The sequence below is a fragment of the Syngnathoides biaculeatus genome, chromosome 6, assembly GCF_019802595.1.
Source record: "Syngnathoides biaculeatus isolate LvHL_M chromosome 6, ASM1980259v1, whole genome shotgun sequence".
NCBI lineage: Eukaryota > Metazoa > Chordata > Actinopteri > Syngnathiformes > Syngnathidae > Syngnathoides > Syngnathoides biaculeatus.
In genome coordinates this window covers 10,269,708-10,292,683 of record NC_084645.1, presented here as the reverse complement: position 1 = coordinate 10,292,683, position 22,976 = coordinate 10,269,708, and the positions used below count along the sequence as shown (strand labels likewise).

The 22,976-nt window shown below is 40.2% G+C and overlaps 1 protein-coding gene and 1 pseudogene across 2 annotated transcripts; both read right to left on the bottom strand.

The window, feature by feature from the left end:
• Nucleotides 1–698: 698 nt before the first annotated feature.
• LOC133502272 (myosin heavy chain, fast skeletal muscle-like) lies at nt 699–12,650 on the bottom strand. Of its 2 annotated transcripts, XM_061822885.1 has the most exons (41): nt 12,555–12,650; nt 12,399–12,436; nt 11,227–11,448; nt 10,999–11,142; nt 10,714–10,870; nt 10,589–10,616; nt 10,408–10,513; nt 10,230–10,322; nt 10,078–10,141; nt 9,904–10,002; nt 9,691–9,794; nt 9,428–9,566; nt 9,230–9,348; nt 8,459–8,608; nt 8,206–8,376; nt 7,817–8,120; nt 7,659–7,726; nt 7,491–7,578; nt 7,237–7,354; nt 7,036–7,159; nt 6,743–6,883; nt 6,413–6,664; nt 5,741–5,983; nt 5,455–5,631; nt 5,219–5,364; nt 4,745–4,835; nt 4,251–4,640; nt 4,026–4,152; nt 3,815–3,933; nt 3,544–3,740; nt 3,134–3,317; nt 2,879–3,044; nt 2,644–2,768; nt 2,258–2,566; nt 1,965–2,168; nt 1,760–1,885; nt 1,504–1,674; nt 1,319–1,423; nt 1,150–1,245; nt 912–1,043; nt 699–795 (listed from the first exon to the last, which is right to left on the bottom strand). In XM_061822885.1, exons 3-41 carry the CDS (start codon nt 11,431–11,433, stop codon nt 775–777), a joined length of 5,805 nt encoding a protein of 1,934 aa, XP_061678869.1. In that variant the 5' UTR covers nt 11,434–11,448; nt 12,399–12,436; nt 12,555–12,650; the 3' UTR covers nt 699–774. The 2 variants fall into 2 exon arrangements, with proteins under 2 accessions (XP_061678869.1, XP_061678868.1); XM_061822884.1 differs by lacking the exon at nt 699–795 and having other exon boundaries at nt 888–1,043.
• Nucleotides 12,651–16,510: 3,860 nt separating this feature from the next.
• Nucleotides 16,511–18,227, bottom strand: LOC133501938 (myosin heavy chain, fast skeletal muscle-like; annotated as a pseudogene).
• Between the last annotated feature and the right edge of the window lie 4,749 nt (nt 18,228–22,976).

Genomic DNA, 22,976 nt, shown 5'->3' with positions numbered 1-22,976 from the left:
AGCCAGTCACAAGGGTTGCGGGAGTGCCAGAGCCTATCCCAGCCATTTTCAGGCAGTAGGGCCCTCTCCAACCATCTTTTAGAAAACTGACATCTGACATATTTGACAACAAGCCTGCCGGTAGGAGATATTTCCAAATTGTTAAGTGTCACTGAGGTCTGTTTGTGAAGTCTAGTTTTGTCACTGATAAGGTCCAATGTCAGCCATTTCTAGGGGACCACAAACAAGCCGCAAAGAGCGATGAAAAGGCTATTTTGGAGGAGATTCCAGATATGTTGTTGAAGTAGTGTCATTAATAAGGGCCAATGTAAGCTGTCTCCTGGAGCCCTTTTCTAATCAGGACTTGAGGCAATTGCCTGGGAGGCCTGCCCTGTTGAAAAGTAGTTGAGTTGGACAAAACGTTAGTAGACGTGTTTGAACATTAATTATGAAAAAAAGGTGTGAAATCTGTAATCAAGTTCAAGTTTGAAATATTCAAGAGTTAAAAGAGTTAAAGACGGAACTACTAAAAGTATTACAGTCAATTTGAGTCAATCATTGAAATATTAATGGGGATGTTTTATTTTCCCTACAAAAGTTGGATATCTCCGCATTTTCTAGGAATAAAATTAATTTGATTATATTGGGACTGTAAGATCAAGTATACTGTTCCGAAAAACACATTTTCATGCACAAAACATACCGTAGACATTTTTATTGTTTCAAAAGAGTTTTATTGTGGTATATTTCACATCATATTATATGACTTGAAGCAACCCATCAAAAGAACCAACTTTATTCAGCTGCATCCTTCCCCTGTAAAAACATTTAACACTTAAAGTTGAAAATGCTTTTTATACCTCATAACAAACTGTGTAACAAAAACATTTCTATAGTAAAGACATTAGTCACTTAATATTACTTGTTTTTACCTTGCCAGAGTCACGGCTTTTGGCTCTCAGTTTGTTGACTTGCGACTCTGCAATGTCAGCACGTTCCTCAGCCTCCTCCAGCTCATGCTGGACCTTCCTGCACTTGGACAGGTGAACATTGGCCTGCTCCTCCTGGAAAGCCAGACCAAAAAAAGTTACAATAAAATTAAACATTACAGCCTGAATTGTTTTGCAGTTGATTTTATAAACAGTTATTATTTTTCTTATACATTCTTACCGCTTCCTCGGCCTGCCTTTTATAGGCCTTCACCTTGAGCTGCAATTTATCAACCAGATCCTGCAGTCTGATAACGTTTTTCTTATCTTCTTCAGTCTGTGATGGGTAAATGAAGTTTGGAAGTTAGAATACCTCTGGCTTTAAGGTAATTTCTAATGATGATATTTACCTGGTAAGTGAGCTCCTTCACTCTCCTCTCATATTTTCGGACACCCTTCACAGCATCTGCTCCACGTCTTTGCTCTGCCTCAATCTCTGTCTCAAGTTCTCGCACCTGGGAATTTTTTTTAATGTACCTTTCATGTTTTTTTTTTTTAATAACATGCTTTGAGTTTCTTGAAATTAATGTCTTACTCTAGACTCCAGTTTCTGAAGCTGCTTCTTGCCACCCTTCATGGCCAGGTTCTCAGCCTCATCCAGGCGGTGCTGCAGGTCCTTGACAGCAACCTCCAGGTTCTTTTTCATCCTCTCTAGATGAGCACTCGTATCCTGTTCCTTCTTCAGCTCCTCAGCCATCATTGCAGCCTAGAAAGTATAGAATATTCTTAGGTCATTAGACATTTATTTACAAATAATTCATTAAAACCAAGTAATGAACCAGGAAGCATACATCGGTAATGGCCTTCTTGGCTTTTTCCTCAGCATTCCTGGCTTCCTGAACTGTGTCATCAACTTCACTCTGGATCTGGACAAGGTCACTCTCGAGCTTCTTCTTTGTGTTCAGAAGACTTGTGTTCTGAGACATTAAGATGCTTGTCATTCAAAATTCTCATGGTGAATCATAAAAAAATGTTTTTTTCATACATTATTTTTACCTGAGAGTGCAGGAGTCCAACACGTTCACTGGCATCTACCAGTTCTTGCTCAGCAACTTTACGGCCCCTCTCTGTTTGTTCCAAAGCAGCCCTAAGTTCTTCAATTTCAGCTACCATGAGGCCATTCCTGCGGTCCACCATAGCGGCTTGTTCTTTGAGATCATCCTGTGCTCGGACAGCATCATCAAGGTGCAGTTGTGCATCCTGGTGAAAATCAAGGGATCAAGTGACTGAATAGCTAAACGACAGAACAGTGATCACAGCACATTTCCTAGCCCATCAGATTGCAATACCTTAAGCTGAGCTTGCACAATTCTCAGTTGCTTCTGAGATTCAGCAGCCTGCCGATTGGCGTGGCTCAGCTGAATCTCCATCTCATTCAAGTCTCCCTCCATCTTCTTTTTAATTCTCAGGGCATCATTTCTACTCCTGACCTCAGAATCCAAAGTGCTCTGCATGGAGTCAATCACCCTCTGGCTGTTCCTTTTAATCTGCTCCATTTCCTCATCTTTCTCTGCTAGCTTCCTGTCCACTTCTCCTTTTATCTGGTTGAGCTCCAACTGGACACGCAGAATCTTAGACTCTTCATGTTCCAGCGTTCCCTATATAGTTGAAGATGAAATAATAATCTTTGCACTTGTTGGTAAAATTAAATTCGCTCCATCATATTTTAAATCACCTCAGCCTCTTCAAGAGCAGTTTGGATTTCAGACTTCTCTGTCTCCACCTGTTTTTTGGCCTTCTCGAGCTCATGTATGCTCTTTCCAGTCTCTCCGATCTGTTCAGTCAGATCGGCGATCTCCTCTGCAAAGTGATGAAGAGTCTTTTAAATTAAAATAGTTTTTTTCTACTACATATTTCCATGGGAAAAATAACGTAAATTATGAGGTTGCCAAATTCCGTGACAAACTCACGTTGAAGATTCTTGTTTTCACGCTTCATGGTCTCCAGCTGATCGAGAGCTTCCTCATAAGAATTCTTCATCTTGAACAACTCGGTCCCAAGAGAACGAGCCTCCTTCTGAGCTCCCTCGAGCTCTGCCTGGCCCTCCTCAAACTTCTGCTTCCACTCTGCCAACACCTATTTTAACAATTCATACAGTGAAATCTGTTTAATGCATGTTTGTGTCTCTTTTTCTTTGTAAAAGGAGAAGTTAGTATCAGTTTTACCTTGTCAAAGTTCCTCTGCTTTTTGTCAAGATTGGCAGCAAGCCCATTGGCCCTCTCCACGTCAATCATGAGGTCTTCCACTTCACTCTGGAGCCTTTGTTTGGTTTTCTCCAGAGAAGCACACTTGGAATTCACAGCCTCAATCTGTTCTTCAGCCTCCTGGAGGCGCTGTGCCAACTTTTTCCTGTTTAAAAATGTTAATGTGTGTAAAAAAAAAAACAACAACAGCAACATCGAATTACATTAAGTAATTTAAATCACATTACTGCAGGACATAAAATACTCCTAAAGATGTCATTTACTATAAAAGATCATGACATCCTTCCAAGTCAAATGAACAATAGCCATCTCAGATAAAGCTCCTGGAAATATGTGGGATTGGAATTGTTTTAATTCAAAACCATACTCACTTGGCTTCCTCAAGCTCCTCAGTGCGCTGGATGGCATCAGTTTCATATTTAGTTCTCCATTGAGCCACTTCACTGTTGGCCTTGGACATGCCACGCTGCAGCTCAGCCTTAGCCTCCTGCTCCTCCTCAAACTGCTCTCTCAGCAGATCACAATCATGGCGGGCTGATTGAAGTCCATGAGCAAGAGCATTCTTTGCCTGGCAACCAAATACGTTTTACAAGGCCATTTCTACCTTAAAACAAAATTGATGTTGGGAGTGACGTTTCTTACCTTGACTTCCTCTTCAATCTGTCTCTTCAATTCCTCAATCTGCTGTGTAAAAGCCTGTTTACCTCTTGTCAGTTGTGAGACAAGAGCTTCCTTTTCTTCGATTTGACGGCCAAATTCACCTTGTTTGAATATCATCATGTAGCATTAGTTTGTGCTTTATTATTATAAGTAATTTCTCCATAAAATCTACCAGTGTGTGTCACAAGCATACCATTTTCTGTCAGAAGACGGGCTTTCTGGGCACCCAGGTCATTGAGTTGACGGAGATTCTCATCATTCTTAGTCTTCACTTCACTCAGTTGGTCCTCTAGCGTACGGCACATCTTTTCAAGATTTCCCTGGTAGTTTCAAAATGTGATTAGCATTATTAGTCATTTGTTAGAATTATACACATATTGATTTTCCATAGATTAACTGAACACTGTGTAACATTTACCTTTGCCTTAGCAACAGCCTCCATGTTGCTGGAGAGATCATCAATCTCCATCTTGTATTCACTCTTTTCCTTCTCAAGCTTCTGCTTGACACGCTGGAGGTTGTCAATCTGCTCACCCAGTTCAGCAACACTATCAGCCTGCTTCTTGCGCAGAGCAGCAGCAGTAGCTTCATGTTGTAAGGTGGACTCCTCAAGATCACGGCGCAATTTCTGGAACTCAGCCTCACGTTTCTTGTTCATCTCAATCTGAGCAGCAGTGGCCCCTCCTGCCTCCTCCAGCCTTTCACTGATTTCTTCCAGTTCCCTAGAGAGATCAGCTCTCTGCTTCTCAACCTTGGCACGAGCAGCACGTTCAGCCTCAATTTCCTCCTCCAGTTCCTCAATTCGGGCCTGTTACAGCACATTCTTGTTATCCTTTTAATTTCATAAATGATATTAAGAAAACATAAAATATTGACACAACAATATTTTATGAAACATTGAGGCTATTTTACCTGAAGTTCCTTAATCTTTTTCTGGAGCTGGGCACCCATTGACTGCTCATCCTCAATCTTGCTAAGAAGTTGACTAATTTCAAAGTCCTTCCTGTACAGATTAGAAATGTTTAGCGATACATAGCTTTGGAAATTAATTTTTTTTGGCCATACTGCTTATCCTCACTAGGGTTGCGGCGGTGCTTGAAACACTATCTTTGGGCAACACCCTGAACTGGTCAGCCAATTCCAGGGCACATATAAACATACCAACATTCAGATGTACACCTATGGCCAATTAATAGTCTTCAACCAACCTAGCATATATGTTTTGGGGAGAAAACCCAGAACATGCACACTCCACACAGGTGAAGGTAGATTTGAACCCAGGGCCTCACAACTGTTGGGCAGACGCATTTAGCAGCCGTTCACCATGTCACCGCTTTGTAAAGGATTGATAATGACATTCAACCAGATGAAAAATTATATTTTTACTTTTTTAGTTTCTCATCAGACTGCTGTTTGTCATTCTCAAGGTCCATGATTGATTCCTGAGCCAGTTTCAGGTCACCCTCAAGCTTCCTCTTGGCCCTCTCCAGGTCCATGCGCAATTTCTTCTCTTGTTCCAGAGAACCCTCAAGCTGCAGTCATTTATTTATATTTATTTAGTCATTATGGCATTCAAGTCACACCTTGTTTTATCGTAGTACAAATGTCCTGTCAAAACTTACATCATCCACTTGCTGCTCAAGCTTGGTCTTGGCTTTGGTCAGAGTGTTCACTTTGTCTTCCTCAGCCTGTAGGTCATCAAGAGTCTGCTGATGGGCCTCCTGAAGAGCCTTCTTCTCCTTGGTCAGCTTTGCAATGCTCTCATCCTGAGAAGCCATCTCCTCAGTCAGGTTCTTCACCTACAAATATAAAGAAAGAAAATAACTTGAGTATTATTACACGGTACACATATTGTGCTGTATAATCTAGGTCTCTGCATAAATATATATAAAAAAAAAATTTGCACACCTTGTTCTCAGTGGCGTGTTTCTCCTTCTCCACCTTGGCCAAGGTAAGCTCCAGATCATCAATATCCTTCTTGAGCTCAGAGCATTCATCCTCCAGTTTTCTCTTCTTTGCAGTAAGCTCAGCATTGATTTCTTCTTCATCCTCCAACCTCTCAGTTGTTTCCTTGAGTTTGGCTTCCAGTTGTATCTTACTCTTGATCAGACCCTCGCATCTCTCCTCAGCATCAGAGAGATTCTCTGATTCCTGTTTCATATTGAACAAACATGTAATGACACAAATCAATGGTCCATTCATCCATTTTCTGAGCCTCTTATCCTCTCAAGGGTTGTGGGAGTGGTGGAGCCTATCCCAGGTATCTTTGGGCAGGAGGCGGGGTACACACTGAACTGGTTGACCGCCAATCGCAGGCCACATAGAGACAAACAGCAGCAATCACACCTAAGGGCAATTTAGAGTCTCCAATTAACACATGTTTTTGGGATGTGCAGGGAAAACAGAGTACCTGGAGAAAAGTCATGCAGGTATGGGGAGAATATGTAAACTCCACAAAGGCGGGGCCGGGATTCAAACCCTGGGCCACAGAACTGTGAGGCCAACGAGGTAACCAGTTCCACCACCATGCCGCCCAAATCAATGATCACAAATAAAATTTGTCAGTGGCTTATTACTCACAGATGCAACTTGTAGCTGCAAATCATTCTTCTCCTGCAGAAGAGACACCATCTTCTCCTCAAGTTCCTTCTTTTTTGCAAGAGCAGCAGCCAAGTCACTCGTCATCTTTTCATAGTTTTCCTTCATCTGGGCCAGCTCTTTCTCTGTTTCAGCACTCTTCAGCAGAGGCTTAATCTTGTAGTACACCTTCATCCATGGCCAATGTTTGACATTCATGAATGAGCGCACATTGTACTGAATGGTAAAAATGGCCTCCCTGTGTATAGACATTTTCATTTATGTGCAAGGTTTTTTTTTGATAATGCTGAGTGTGTTTTTAGAATTCACAACATGCCTTCTCTCCATCATCTTTACAAACTCCTTTCTCATGAGGAAACCACGGCAGAGAGCTTGAGTCATGGTGACAAGAGCTGCCAACTTCTCATCTCTCATTTCTTCAAGCGTACCCAGAAGACCTGCTTTGAAGAACACCTAACCAGATTGAACAGAATGTTACAAACTTGCTGTAACCTAAAGACATAAATGGCTGGATATATATATTAAATATTCGATAAAACCTGATACATTAAAATAGCAATTAATGAAATGTTTTTACCAAGTCTGTTCAGGGAGAAGCTGTTTACCTTGGTGTGACCAAATCTGTATTGGTCATGGTCTATATCGATTGATCCAAGCAGCTTCTCAGCAGCCTTCTTGTTGTCAATAAATTGGCCCTCAGGGATGACACTAGCATTCAGCACCTTGTACCTTTTTATTATGAGAGTCAAATGATACTATCACTATTCATGATTAATTTTTAGTGATAAAAAAAGTGATAATGATACCTCTGCTTGAAGTCACCATAAAGGATTCTGCTCGGGAAACCTTTCCTGCAGATTCTGATACCCTCTAGTACACCGTTACACCTAAGCTGGTGGATGACCAGGAAATTCTCCATCAGACCTGTGGAAAGGGGAACATAGCAGTTATTTTGACCGTGGAATACTACAACGAGAAATCAGGTGAGATAAGGTATTATGCATACAAGTCTCAAGAATTATAAATTACCATCAACTAAGAATTTTAAAAGATACAATACCTGGAGTCTTTGACTCATTAGGAATCAGGCAACGCACAAAGTGAGGATGGGTGCTCCTCAAGTTAGTCATCAGTTTTCCCAAGTTCTCCTAAAAGTGAATGTTAATGTAACTTGTCAACAAGATATATGAGATGGAAATCTCTTTTGTTTTTGCAAACAAAACCTTACTCTAAACTGAGAAGATACAGTCTGCATGGAACCACCCTTCTTCTTGCCTCCCTTTTTGCCACCAGCTTCTGTTTACCATTTGGGGGGGAATGAAGCATTAGAACAGTATTTAATATGCACATTATTTAACATATTGAACATCTGTTTTATCAGCATACCCTCAGCTGCAGCAGGAGGATAAAGGAAAGCCAAGAGTTTAACAGAAGATTTCTGATACAGCTGCACAACAGACTCATTCAGTGGGTCCTTGTTCTTGTCAAGCCATCCACTGATGTTGTAGTCCACTGTACCAGCATAGTGCACTAGGGAGAAGTGGGCCTCAGCCTTGCCCTTTGTTGGCTTTGGTTTCTCAAAGGCTTTGCATTTGCCAAGATGCTGATCATAAAGCTTGTTCTTGAAGGATGTATCTGTGGCCTTGGGGAACATGCACTCCTCTTCAAGGATCGAGAAGATACCCATGGGCTGAAAGAATAGGATGAAGTGCATTTTAAGTGACCTCATTTAGTTCATGTCAATAACCAAGTCAGCCTTTGAGTCAAATCCATACCTTTTCAATCAGTTCGATGCAGGCAGCTAGATCCATACCAAAGTCAATGAACTCCCAGATGATGCCCTCCTTCTTGTACTCCTCTTGTTCCAGAACAAACATGTGGTGGTTGAAGAACTGTTGCAACTTTTCATTGGTGAAGTTAATGCACAACTGTTCCATGCTGTTGAACTGTGAGAGGACAGCAAATTACTTCAATCATATCTCCAAGGATCATTGTCCAAATGTGTTTTTGCACTCAAATGAAGTTTACATCAAAGATTTCAAAGCCGGCAATGTCGAGGACACCAATGAAGAACTGCCTCGACTGCTTGGTGTCCAACATCTGGTTGATTCGAATGACCATCCACAAAAACATCCTCTCATAGATGGACTTGGCAAGGGCTGTCACAGAGTTCAGCACCTAAAAAGCAATATTAATTAAGTCATTCAGTAGGCAATTATCTAATGTAATGGTCCTCAAAGTGTGGTACAAGTACCAATGGTGATACATGGCCTCCCTCTCGTGGTACACAAATGAATCACTGAATTAAATGTGCAAATTGTGACTAATGGTACAGTGACTTGGACATTTTATTTAATCCAGTATCGTTCACTTCATAACTAGATTTTAGTTCTGTTTAACTCTGAAGTTAAGTACATTTGGATATAATGTATTTTATAACACTTTGTTTTCAAACATTTATTCCAATTTTACAAACTGCTCTTTTTTTTATTAAAATTCGAATTAGCTAAAGTATTTTTATCCTATGTTCAAGCACAATGTTAACCTAGGCATAATTTTACAGTGGATTACAGTAAAATTTCAAACAATTTTTGAAATACAATTCCCTCTGCCTTCTGCGCTACTGTATGCTATGTATACTGTATGTTTTCCTGGGACATGAATACCACTGAGAGAACTGTGCTACAAGATGGCCATTCATGAACTCAGTATATTTCACAAACGTTAGGATGTTGGGAACCTCTAAGTGGTACCTTAAATGACTGTTATAATTTTTAAAATTATTTTGATTAATATTACCTGCGGTACAGTCTGTCCCTTGGTGACAAACTCATTTCCCACTTTTACTCTTGGATAGCAAAGAGCCTTCAGCATGTCCGCAGAGTTCAAACCCAACAAGTAGGCAACCTTGTCAGCATCTGAAATGTACAGTACAATGAATGTGTACGTTGCTGACTGCAGTGACATTTTCAACAGGTTCCGGTGGCTCTCAGATACCCTCCGTGCCATCAGGCTCTGCTTGCTCCTCACGTTGCTTCTGCTTGAACTTCATGTTACCATGGTGGAGGACAGCACCAGTCATTTTGTAGATGCTCATCTTCTCTTCATTAGTGAAGCCCAGGATATCAATGGCGTTCTGCATGTAAATAAAGTAGTCATGCAAAGGCTGAGGTTTGAAACAACCAAATTATGCTTTATAATGTTGGATTTGGTAGGTAATTATTGACATTACTGACAATATTTGAAAAATAATCACTTACATCCGTTGCTTCCAGCTCCAGTTTGTCGTCAATGCTGGCCACAGTGATCTGACCCTGACTGCACATTGGGAAGTCGTAGGGGTTGGTTGTGATAAGGGACATTTCTGTGTGTGTGTGCGTGGAGGGGGGGGGGGGGGTGTTAATATTTAGCAACGTTTTCATTGAACAAACAGTATGTGACTCATATATTAAAATGACAACACTAATCCATACCAATCAGCTCTGGCTTGTGGTTGGTCATCATCTGGTAGAAGATGTGGTAGCCTCGTTCATCAGGAAGCTGGAATGTCACTCTGGACTTCTCCAGCAGATCTGGAAAAAATTTGATTCATCTCACCCACTTCCGTTACCGTCTAAGAATTTTCACTGTGTGGATTGCAAACTTACATGTTTCAATATCAGCACTAGCCAGTTTTCCAGTTGTGCCAAAATGGATTCGGATGAATTTACCCTGTTGCCGATTAAGACCGATTTTTATTAGATGCATTCATTTATGAAATGCATAAATAAATATCGACGGCCAATTGCACAGTACTTACAAAACGAGAAGAATTGTCATTCCTCACAGTTTTGGCATTACCGTAGGCTTCCAGAAGAGGATTAGCAGCAATAATCTGATCTTCAAGTGACCCCTTTCAGCAATTTAGAATTAACATCAGAAAATAAACTAATTTTAAGTTCTCCAAACAAATCCTATTATTTTCTTGATGAACATACCTGATATTTTCCCTGTTCTTTTTTCTTATCACCACCAACTGAGATTGTGGCGAAGTACTGAATGACACGCTTGGTGTTCACAGTCTTTCCAGCACCAGATTCTCCGCTGGGGAATCCAAAAAATATTTATTAAAATATTTTTACAAGTGTTTATTTGTTTACAAATGCAAATATAACTCACGTGATCAATACAGACTGGTTTTCCCTGTCTGTCAAAACAAAAGCATGAACTCAATAATGTATGTCTGTTGCTTATATCTCAAATAGTTTTGAATTTGTACTGTACATGTTCAGCACATCATTTACCAGTAAGCATGAATTGATAAGCGTTGTCAGAGACGGAAAAGATGTGGGGTGGAGCCTCCATGCGCTTTTTGCCTCGGTAAGCACTCACAACTTCAGAATCGTACACTGGGAGCCACTTGTAGGGGTTCACAGTGGCGCAGAACAGTCCAGAGTAGGTCTGAGCAATCACATTTGTGAAGCCATTAACTATTGGCCGACAGTACGTCGTAAAATATACTGGGCAGTACATTAATCAACTTTGTCCTGTATATGCTATTTTGCTTTTCATTTGCCAGATTGTCTTACGTAGATCATCCATGCTGCATAACGCTCTTTGAGGTTATAGAGGACCGAAGCTTCATTGAGATGGGTCATCATGGCCATGTCCTCAATTTTATCAAACTTGGGAGGGTTCATTGGAGTGACGTCATCTTCTTTAACTGTCCTCTCCTAAAAGAAGAGAACTGAGAACTGTTGAAAACTGATCACATGCTTTTAGCACATGAGTTTATCTCAACAAGAGAAGATTCCAACCTCCTCAGTGTCCAGAACTTTGACGGTGACTTTGCCACCATCTTTCTTGACGATTGTTCCCTTTAAGTACAGCTCCTTAGCGTCAGCCACATAGCAGGCTGACTTGGCATCGAATGGTTTGCTCTGAGCCTCAATTCGTTCCTTCTCTGGTTTACGGAGGTAGATGGCAGCTTTGCCATAAACGGCCATTTCTGCGTCGGTACTCATGATGGCAGTTTATGTCTGTGTGGAAATTGGAAGACTAATTAATCAATTCCATACACTGTGTCAAAATTCTCCCCGGATGGTTTAAACCTGGGCAGCATGGTTAACCACTGGTTAGGGCGTCTGCCTCACAGTTCTGAGGACTGAGGTTCATATCCCGGCCCCGCCTGTGAAGAGTTTGCATGTTCTCCCCGTGCCTGTGTGGCTTTTCTCTAGTACACCAGTTTCCTACCAAATCCCCAAAACCTGCATGGTAGATTAATTGAAGACTCTAAATTGTCCATTGGTGTGAATGTGAGCGTGGATGGTTGTTAGTTTCTAAGTGCGCTGCAATTGGCTGGCAACCAGTTCAGGGTGTACCCCGCCTTCTGCCCAAAGACAGCTAGGATAGGCTTCGGCACTCCCGCAACCCTTGTGAGGATAATTGGCTCAGAAAACCGATGGATGGATGGCTTCAAACCCAAATAATACATTGCTTGAATTGGGTATTGGGATTCTTTACTACATTGAGTTATGTTTACCACCAATTTGATATTAGCTCAGCACACTGTCCAACTTATATAACTCATAACTCTTCATTAGAGTTGTTGGTGTGCTGGAGAATATCCTAGTTGACTTTGGGGGAGAGGCGAGGTATGCCCTGAGCTGGTCACCAGCCAATTCCAAGGCACATATTAACAATGTCACAACAATTCACACTCACACCTAAGGAGAATTTAGAGCCTTCAATTAATCAAACGTATGACTTTGGAATGTGGTAGGATACTGGAGTGTGGCACCTGAGAAAACCCATGCAAGCATGAGCAGAACATTTAAACTTTACACAGGAACACGGAAGTCCAGAGAGAAACCCACAACTTCTGAATTGTGAAGCATAAGTGCTAAACAGCAGACCAGGCTTCCACGAATTTAAGGAAGTTATCGTTAAGATTTTACATACATGCAAAGTAGATGAAAGGTTTTCATACCTGACTGTGTATCTTTTAAATAATTTAATGTCACAATCCTGTTAAAAGCAAATTACATTTTTGTTTGATTGCAGATTCCATCCAGAAGTGATTGGCTTAAAATGTGTTAAAAGAGCAATATGTTAAATTGGCCATTAGCAAAGAGGTTTTACTTACCAGATACCGTACTGGGGTCTTCTGGGTCCTCCACCACACACTGACTGAGCCCCCATGATTTCCTTTTATAACAACTGTCATTTGCTTGTATGGCAAGAGTTAAATAGGGCGCTCGAGCCAAATGTGGCATGGATAACTTTGAAAGCTAACATCCAGGGAAACATATCAAGGCAAATTTCATTTGGGGGGGGGGGGGTTATTTGGGTTATTGTTTAGGGTCATTGTTTTGTTATCAATTTCTTAATTCTTTTTTTTTTGTCATCGTTCATCATCAGAAAATAAATTGACTTTTTCCTTGTTAATCATGATTGTACAACCACAACCACATTTTAATGTGTCATCGGCACAGAGTTTTTTTTTTTTTTTTTTTTTCATCAAGACAGCTGTGGCAGATCATGGCTCATTAAAGTTTTTTCATGTTCGTGTCAAGTTTTTTTACGTCTCCATTTATTCAAATCTGAAGTTTTCATTGGCAACAGATCATATAAAGGTTTTCATTTTTGGGGACAATATTTTAATTATATTATTATTTTAAACATTTACTTTTGTTTACCAACATTATGGATGACCTAAAACTCCTGACTTCCCATTTCAATAATCACATGCTGGAAAATTGGATGCATGTAGGCAGATAATACATACTCATTCCAAAAACTTGACACTTGGAATAAAAATCTTTCAATTCATAATAAGACTTCTGAAGTTCTAAGGACATATTAGAGCTCCAACTTGCAGTAGTTCTATAATTCTATGAAATAGATATACAGTAGTTCCACCAGAATATTTCCAAAAGGAAATGAAGTATTTTTCTGTTATTAATAAATTTTTGTCAAATATTTTTTAAGCAAACAGTTGTTAAAGATCATGGAAAAAGATTATTAAATATTTTACATTTTAACTTAATTTGTAAAACATGGCATGTACTTATGAAGAGTTGTACAACAAACAAAACTTATTGTACGTATAGGCAATGGTGGTGCAATGCTCAACATATTAGCGTGAAGGAACAGTTGTAGTGTTTATGCAGGGTTCCTTCACACTAACATTTGTCTTCCTTTGTGTGAACATGCTTTGCTTTCAAAGCAGTTGTTAAATTTGGAAAACTTGTCAAATACAGAGGGCAGCTGATGCTTATATGACTTGAAACATTTGTCACAAGATCAAACACATTCTGTATCACATTTCCATCAACAAAAATTGTGGATTGCGGTTACACGCTATTTTAACTTAATTTTAACATTTAATTTCAGGGAAACAGAACTGTTCCTTTGGATTCATTTATTTCACAGCGCTTTAATTAAATGAATCATGTATAAACCAAATAAAGGATTCTTACTCTTCTCATGTAAATGTTCATAACTTTCATATGACTGCAAGGTAGAAGCATGAAAAGTTGTGTGTTGAATTATGTTGTAAGTTTATTACTCACCAAATGGAATTACTTGTATTTGTAATTATATGAAATAGATATGTCTTTGCTATTCACACATATCATGCGATTAACACTTAAATGTGCAGACATAGCTGCATGTCCATTTTGGGCTCCACACACAACACTACTCGTAACAGTTGTTGATCTATGGCCTTTTGAAATGTCACAGGCAACTGGGATGATTTTGTTCGCTGAAAAACATTAAATGTTTTAACATCATATTATCACTCAGTGAAGTCGCCTTTTGGGGCGCTTGTTAAGAATCTTCTTATAGAAGTGATAAATTGATAATATATAGAGTAAGCAGAAATCAATAATGTTTAGAAGGCTTGACTGTTTTTGTCTCAATGAGTCAGAAAACGGTTAACACAAAATGTATCTTTTAATTGGTCTCTTACCTTAAAATAATAAATTATAATCAAGTTAATCACCCATAATATTTATCTGTAGTCCATTTCCCAATAATTATATTGGGGTTTTTTTTCAGACAGACTTGGGAGGGCTTTCAATTAGTTATGCGCACAAAATGAAAAATTATTATAAAGTACATAAGCAAAGATTATAGGATATCACAATCAGATAAACTGTATTGCGTTGTCTCATATCATATAGTTCACAATGCGAAGCCAATATGGAAATACACTGGGAAATCAAATTAAAATGATTAGAAATTAAAGTTAAAATATTAAAGTAATGAGTCTGGTTCGAGCATTGGCCTCAGCGTTCTGAGGACAGCGGTTCAAATCCCGGCCCCGCCTGTGTGGAGTTTGTATGTTCTCTCCGTGCCTGTGTTGGTTTTCTCTGGGCCCTCAGGTGTCCTCCCACATCCCCAAAAACATGTATTAATTGGAGACTAAATTGCCCTTAGGTGTGATTGTGAGTGTGAATGGTTGTTCATTTCTACGAGCCCGTGAATGGCTGGCAAACAGTTCAGGGTGTACCCCGCCTCCTGCCCAACAATGGCTGGGATGGGCTCCAGCACTCCTGCGACTCTTGTGAGGATAAGTGGCTCAGAAAATGGATGGATGGACCACTGATTTGTGTCATTACATGTTTGAATCAATATTAAAGCGACACAAAAAGCAAGTTAAGAGCAGAAACATACTTGTATTTTTTCCATCACAGAGTGTGATTTCCTTCTTCTTTGCTCTTCTTCCTAATGATGAAACACAGTGTGCTTTATTCAGCTACTTCTTTAACCTGTAAGCAGTTAGGTTTTTAGTACATGAATTGTTTTACATGAAATCAAAATACTTTCAATATCATTAAGTCATTTCAGTGTGACATAAATGAATAATATGCCACATAGTAGTTTGACACAGGTTTGAAATGATTTTCTGTGAACTCAACAAGCTGTTACATAATTACTGTACATTGCCAGAGACACACCTTTTGGCTCTGTTTTTTGACCTGGGACTTTGCAAAGTCAGCACGCTCCTCAGCCTCCTCCAGCTCATGTTGAACCTTTCTGCACTTAGATAGGTGAACGTTAATTGGTGTTGCTCTTCCTCTAGTACCACACAGAATTATATTTTTAAATGTCAAAATACCATTCCATCCATCCATTTTCTTTGCCACTTATCCTCACAAGAGTCGCAGGGAGTCCCAGCTGTCAACGGGCAGGAGGCAGGGTACACCCTGAGCTGCTTGCCAGCCAATCGCAGGGCACATAGGGACAAACAGGCACACTCACAATCTCACCTAGAGACAATTTGTCCAATGTTCAATTAATGTTGCATGTTTTTGGGATGTGAGAGGAAATCGGAGAGCCCGGAGAAAACCCACCCATGCACGGGGAGAACATGCAAACTCAAGACAGCCGAGTCTGGGATTGAAACCGGGACCTCAAAACTGTGAGGCCAACGCTTTACCAGCTGAGCCACCATGCTGACTCTCAAAATACCATTTTGCTATTTTGTATTTTTTTACTTATCAACAGGGTCCTGCATTCTGGTCACGTTTTTTTTTTTTTTTTTTTTGGTCCTCTTCAGTCTTGGATGGAAAAAAAAACAGATTTACAAGTTTGAATACAGGATACATTACAGTACAGCTTTGAATGCATCTTGTGCAGTCTTTTTTTCCCCTATTGTTTGTGTAATAATACATTTTATCTTGAAAGTCAGCTCCATAACTCTGCTCTGTTTCAACCAAAGCACATGTACTTGGAGAAAGGAATGTTTTTTTGCTCATTCATATTGTTTTTAATAACTTGTTTTTATTTTTTTTAACACAACCATCTTATCATAGTCTCAAGTTCCTGAAGCTGATTCTTTCCACCTTTCATGGCCCGGTTCTCAGCCTCATCCAGACAGTTCTGCAGGTCCTGGACAGCAACATCCAGGTTCGTTGTCATCCTCTCCAGATAAGCACGAGTAACCTGTTTCTTTCTCAGTTCCTCAGACCATCATTGCAGCCTTAAAAAAGGCAAAATTGCTGTCTATGTTTCTTCTAAAACAAAATGTGTAGCAGAGAAGAATGAATAATTTATATGAAGTACCATAGTGGCTTATTCCTTGAGGTCACCCTACGCTCGGACAGCGTCATCAAGGTGCAGCTGTCCATCCTGGTGAAAATCAAGGGATCAAGTGACTGAATGGCTAAAGGAGGGAACAGTGATCACAACGCATGTCCTAACCCATCAGACTGCAATACCTTCAGCTGTGCCTCCACAATTCTCAGCTGCTTCTGATTCAGCAGCTTGCCGATTGGCGTGCCTAAGCACAATCTCCATCTCATTCAAGTCTCCCTCCATCTTCATTTTGATTCTCAATCATCATTCCTGCTCCTGACCTCAGAATCCAAAGTGATCTACACCCTCTGGGTGTTCCTTTTAATCTGCTCCATTTCCTCATCTTTCCCTGGAAGCTTCCTGTCCACTTCTCCTTTAATTAGGTTGAGCTCTAACTGGACATGCAGGATCTGAGACTCTTCATGTTCCAGTGTTCCCTTTGTAATTGAGGATGAACTATTAATCTCTGCACTCAGGCTGGTAATATTAAATTTGCTCACCTCGGCCCCTTCAAGAACAGTTTGGATTTCAGACCTCTCTGTCTCCACCTGTTTCTTGGCCTTCTCAAACTCATGCACACTCGTTCCGGTCACTCCAATCTCTTCATTCAGATTGGCAATCACCTCTGCAATGAAATGAAGTGGGTTTTCATTTTAAAATGATTTCTTCCATCGCATTATTTGTATGGAAAATGAACATGAATTGAGTTGCCAAATTCTCCGACAAACCCACATTCACAACTCTTGTTTTAATGCTTCATGTCTCCTGCAGGCAGTATGGTAACATTTTTTCTATTTAAAAATGTTCCATAAATCCATTTTCTGAGTTGCTTATCCTCACAGGAGTCACGGGAGTGTTGGAGCCAATCCCCGCTGTCAATGGGCTGGAGGCTGGGTACAACCTGAACTGGTTGCCAGGCAATCGAGGGGCATATCGAGACAAACAACAGTTGCACTCACAATCAATTTAGAGTCCCCAATTAATGCATGTTTTTGGGATCTGGGAGTAAACCAGAGTCTCCAGAGGAAACCCACACAGGCAGGGGGAGAATATGCAAACTTCACACTGGTGGAGCCGGGATGTTAACACCGGTCCTCTGAACTGTGAGGCCAACGCTCTACAGCTGCTCTACTGTGCTACGCTTTAAAAATGTTAGTGAGTGAAAAATGCTCAATGTCAAAAATTTATTTTAAGATAATTACTCCATACAGCAACATGAAGTTACATAGTATAGTGACTTTTATTGTATTACTGCATATAACTGCATTCCACAAAAATAATTATACTCCCAAAGATGGTTTTTGATATAAAAGATTATTACATCCTTCCAAGAAGTCCAAGAAAAAAATATGTTAACCGAACATATTTTCCAAGCACATGTGTACCTTAAAATAAAATTGTAGTTGGGAGTGATGTTTCTTACCTTCACTTCCTCTTCAATCTATTTCTTCTGTTCCTCAATTTGCTGTGTAAAAGCCTGTTTACCTCTGGTCATCTATGAGACAATGGATTCCTTTTCTTCAATTTGACGGCCAAATTCACCTTGTTTGAACATTATGTAGCGTTTGTGTATGTTTAGTTTTTCAAAATTAACTACCAGTTTGACTGTTTCATGCATACCATTTCCTGTCAGAAGACAGGCTTTCTGTGCGCCCAGGTCATTGAGCTGACAGGGATTCTCATCATTCTTACTCTTCAGTTCACTCACTTGGTCCTCAAGAGTATGGCACATCTTTTCAAGGTTTTCCTTATATTTTGGAAAATAGAAGAACATGAAATATGCCTTGCAAGAGCAATGACTCAACACCTTTTATCTCTGCCTGCTGAGGAGTACTCGCAATGTTGAATGGAGTGACCGTATCACGAACAATGAGATATTCTCCCGTGCAAATTTACCAATTTTATGCACTCTGCTCCGTGAGCGTAATCTCCGCTGGCTTCATTGGATGCCGGATGGAAGAATACTGAAAGATATTCCCTATGGAGATATTGCATCCAGAAAACAAGTTTGAGGTCAGCCCAATCACCTTTCCAAAGATCGATGCAAAAGAGACATGAAAGCACTGGGTTCGGATGAGATCAACTGGGAGGAAATTGCACATGACCGAAACCGCTGGAGACGAGCTGAATAATGGACTCCGAAGGGGAGAGAAGTGCCACTGTCAGTCTGCTGCCAAAAAGCAATCATCTCGAAAAAAATTATGAAAAGAGACACTACACCTACATCTACAACAGCTGCAACCATATCTGTCACTCTCCTATCAGGCTACAAAGCCATTCACAGTGCTGCCGTAATCTCGTCCTCCTAGTTTAAGATGCATAGTCTTCCAAGACTGACCGATGCCAAGAGTTGCTAGATGAGTTGCACACACATTTCACCAAATCCACCCTGGGTACTATGGCATAATGGGCTTTCCAATGAGGGAAAGAAGCCTCCAGAAATCCTTCAGCACATGGAGCCCAAACACCAAACATTAAACTACTCTGTAGAAGCCTTTGGAGTTTAAAAATAAAATAAATAAGTAAGTGAATAAATACATACATAAATAAATAATGGTATTTTAAAGCAAAATAGGTTACACGAAGCAGGAACAGCCTGTTGAGATTAGTTCAATGTGGTGAGAACCAGGGATCTCAGAATTAGGAGTTAAGCTGTTGCAGGTCAGTTGACAGCTTGGAGGGGTGAAAGTTATTTGGCTCTGGAAAAGTTCTGGTAGTTTCTGGAGAAAGAGAGCCAGGACTTGACTTAATAAGATGAAAAAGTGTATTGTATGGTGGCATGGTGCAGCAGCTGTCGAGCGTTGGCCTCACTTTAGTGAGGACTGTGGTTCAAATCCTGGCCCTGCCTTTGTGGAGAGTTTGCATGTTCTCCCCATGCCTGCGTGGGTTTTCTCTGGGCACTCCAGTTTCCTCTTACATCCAAAAAACATGCATTAATTGAAGACTCTTGATTGCCCCTAAGTGTGATTGTTGTTTGTCTCAGTGTGCCCTGCGATTGGATGGCAACCAGTTCATGGTGTACCCAGCCTCCTGCCTGATGACAGCTGGGACAGGTTACAGCACTCCCACCACCCTCGTGAGAAAAAGTAGCTCAGAGAATAGATGGATGCATAGTATTTTGTAGACCCCATCTACTGCACGTGCATTACTCAAAAAAACTATCCACTAGCCTTTCATACTGTGATGTACAATGTACAGTAACAGTCATAAAGTTGGATAAATTGAACATCGCAATTATTTTAAACATTATAATAATAAATAATAACATAAAATCAGATTAATCACAGCCTTTAATGTCATTGACAAACAAAATGATGAGTGCTTCTCCACAAGGTGCAAGGTGCAATAAAATAGAATAAAAATAGAAGATCATCTTAGGTAAAACCAATAGATAAAACATCAAGGCAGAGTTATTACTAAAATAAAGAAATAAATGCACAAAAGTGCCATTACATAATACTATGTTCAGTGGTTTTGAGTTCAAGGAGTTTGATGGCTCTGGGGAAAAAAATGTCCTTCAATCTGGTTGTCCGTGTTTTCTGGGACCTGTACCGCCTGCCCAAGGGCAGCAGGTTAAACCGGTGATGACCAAGATGTGAAGAGTCCTTTACAATATTAGTCGCTCTGCTGTGATAGCAGGAGTTGCAATGTCCTCATTCAGACAAATTAAGGGCTTCATTAGACAATTACTAATCATACTCTAATATTTGAATGGGCAGTAAAAATCTTGAAATGTTTATTTTTTTAATCATTTGTTTTAGGTCAATCAAGGCTCTCTGGTCAGATCCAGTATTTATTGTAATTCTCTAAAAAGGTACTCCTCACTCACTTCAATTTGTTTAACCTTCACATATTTTTAGACATTGCTATCATTATACATCATGAGGAAAATATTCAGCTTGCTCAGTAGGTGAATTGAACTGAACATGCTTTGTCTTATAAAGTACTCCACTCCTTGCATTGAGGATGGCAGCTGGGAGCTTTCCAGAGCAGTCCTCACAAGGCCTCTTTCTCAAACAAAGAAAGATATGTATACTACGGCCTGTCTTATTGGTTGGAAACCATCCATCCATCAATTGTCCTAGCCACTTATCCTCATAAGAGTCGCGGGAGTGTTGGAGCTTATCCCTCCTGTCAATGGGCAGGAGGCAGCTGTACACCCTGAACTGGTTGCCAGCCAATCACAAGGCACATCGAGATGCACTCACAATCATACCTAGGGGCAATTTAGAATCTCCAATTAATGCATGTTTTTGGGATGTGGGATGAAACTGAAGTGCCCGGAGAAAAAACCCATGACAGACAAGGTGAGAACATGCAAACTCCACACAGGCAAGACCGTAATTTGAACCTCGGTCCATGAAACTGTGAGGTGAACGCTCTAACCAGTTGTGCCACTGGTTGGAAACCAATCGTGGCCTAGTTTAAATCCAATGCCCCAATCATATTTCAGAGACATGAAAACTACCAGTAACTGTGCTGTCAACATATTCGTGTCACCATATAACAAATTGTATTTGCATAGGCAGTCACAAAGAATAAAAGGTATTCATTCCAGTTTAGTGTTTCCTGCTCATATAAAAAAAAAAACAAGCGTTTTACACACTGGGTTTCATATTACCAGGTTACCATTGAACTTTACTACATTTTAGATTAAGTAAAACATCATTATTACATGAAAATTTTTTAGGGCACAAATTACATATTGACAACATACCAGGAAAACAACTAAATTACTTACTGGCTTTTATTAATGTATTTATTTTAAATTTACAATCTCTACCAGGTGTTATGGTGGATCAGCTGGAAAGCGTTGGACTCACAGTCCTGAGGTCCCGGGTTCAATCCCAGACCCACCTGTGTGGAGTTTCTGTGTTCTCCCCATGCCTGCATGGGCTTTCTCCGGGCACTCATGTTTCCGCCCACATCCCAAAAGCATGCAACATTAAATGGACACTCTAAATTGCCTCAGGTGTGATTGTAAATGTGACTGTGTACCCCATCTCCTGCCTGTTGACAGCTGGGATAGACTCTGGCACTCCTGTGACACAGGTGAGGATAAGCGGCAAAGAAAAATGGATGGATGGATGGATGGATGGATGGATGGATGGATGGATGGATGGATGGATGGATGGATGGATGGATGGATGGATGGATGGATGGATGGATGGATGAATAGATGGAAGTCTCTTCCAATGTCACTGTTAAAAACAGCACAGACAATGTAAGTCAAACTGTGATCAGCTAATAAAAATAAATCTGACTTCTATATTCAAGTAAAGATTCAACATAATTGCTCATATTCTATTTCTTGGTCAATGTTCTTAGTTTCTCTAGTATCTTGCGACACAATGTGCAGACTGTTGGCCAGCCATTCGTTTAGAAAGTCCTTCCCACATCATCCTGAAATGAACTTATTAAAGAAATACATTTCAGTAGTGCGTCTGTTTCAGTGCTTTATGTAAGCGTATAATACAACTGTGTGTAAAAGGTATGGCCCATTTACCCATAAGAATGCCGACTGAGGCAACAAACTATTTAGACCATTGTAAAAGCTGCCTCTTTGTAGCACTCAGTAAATTGTGACTTCACAAAGTGTGGAACAGCAACATGGGACAAACTTGGTGGTTCAAATCATCTTTGCATTTAAACTATTAACACTGGTCGCATTTTTGTGTCATTTGTGTATTTGAGTTTCTCTCAATCAAACTGAAAAAAACCTCTTCTGCATTCATGAAACTGGGTGGTGAATTAATTTCTTCACCTCTCACAGCAGAAAGTGTTTAAGAGCTGTTGAAGACTTTTACCATGTAAAGTCACGGTCCTCCAGGAATAAACTTGCAACATAAGCAGTACAATCTGTTTCCAGTAAGTTGAGCCTCACTGTGTGACATGTTTGACTGTCCTCCCGAAAAGGAAGGCAGCAATGCTCTGAAGCAAGCACAAAGCAGTGGTCCAATCAGAGAAGAGGATAGGTCAGGAGGAAAGTCAGCAGGAAGGTCAGAGCAGAGTATCGTCTCTCTGAGGTAGAGTTAGGTTTTGTAAACCATCTGAAAACGGCCATTGTCATTTAATTTCTTAATAACCTCAGTTTCCATTTTGCCAAGGTATTACAGCTGTGTTGAATATCGATTCACTTCCTGTTTTTACTATGCTGTTCTGATTGTTTCTGGGCTAAAATGATGACCTAATGGAGGACAGTATGCCTAGTTAAAAGTGAACATATAGTGTATTTTTATCTCCTTCACAAGCTGAGGAGCCGTTCTTATTTTCTTCTGGCTTCAGTTAACCACAACAAGATTTACACATTGCAACTCGCACTGTTGTCTACACAGCATACTGTGAAAAGAGGTTTAAGGGTAATCAAGTTGGGTATACTGTATACTAATTTAATGTTAAGAAGCATCCAGGGCTTTTAAGGACAGTGAAGTTAATCCCTTTGAGCTGTTATGAATGTTATGGACTTTAACTCCACACTGGA

Excerpts from the sequence above, each read along its gene's own strand:
- LOC133502272 (XM_061822884.1), bottom strand. The coding sequence starts at position 11,433 with ATGAGTACCGACGCAGAAATGGCCGTTTATGGCAAAGCTGCCATCTAC. Across the intron at positions 6,665-6,742 it reads AGATGATGGAGAGAAGGCAT|GCCATTTTTACCATTCAGTA; the intron begins GTTGTGAATTCT and ends ATACACAGGGAG. Across the intron at positions 4,641-4,744 it reads AAAAGATTAAGGAACTTCAG|GCCCGAATTGAGGAACTGGA; the intron begins GTAAAATAGCCT and ends GTGCTGTAACAG.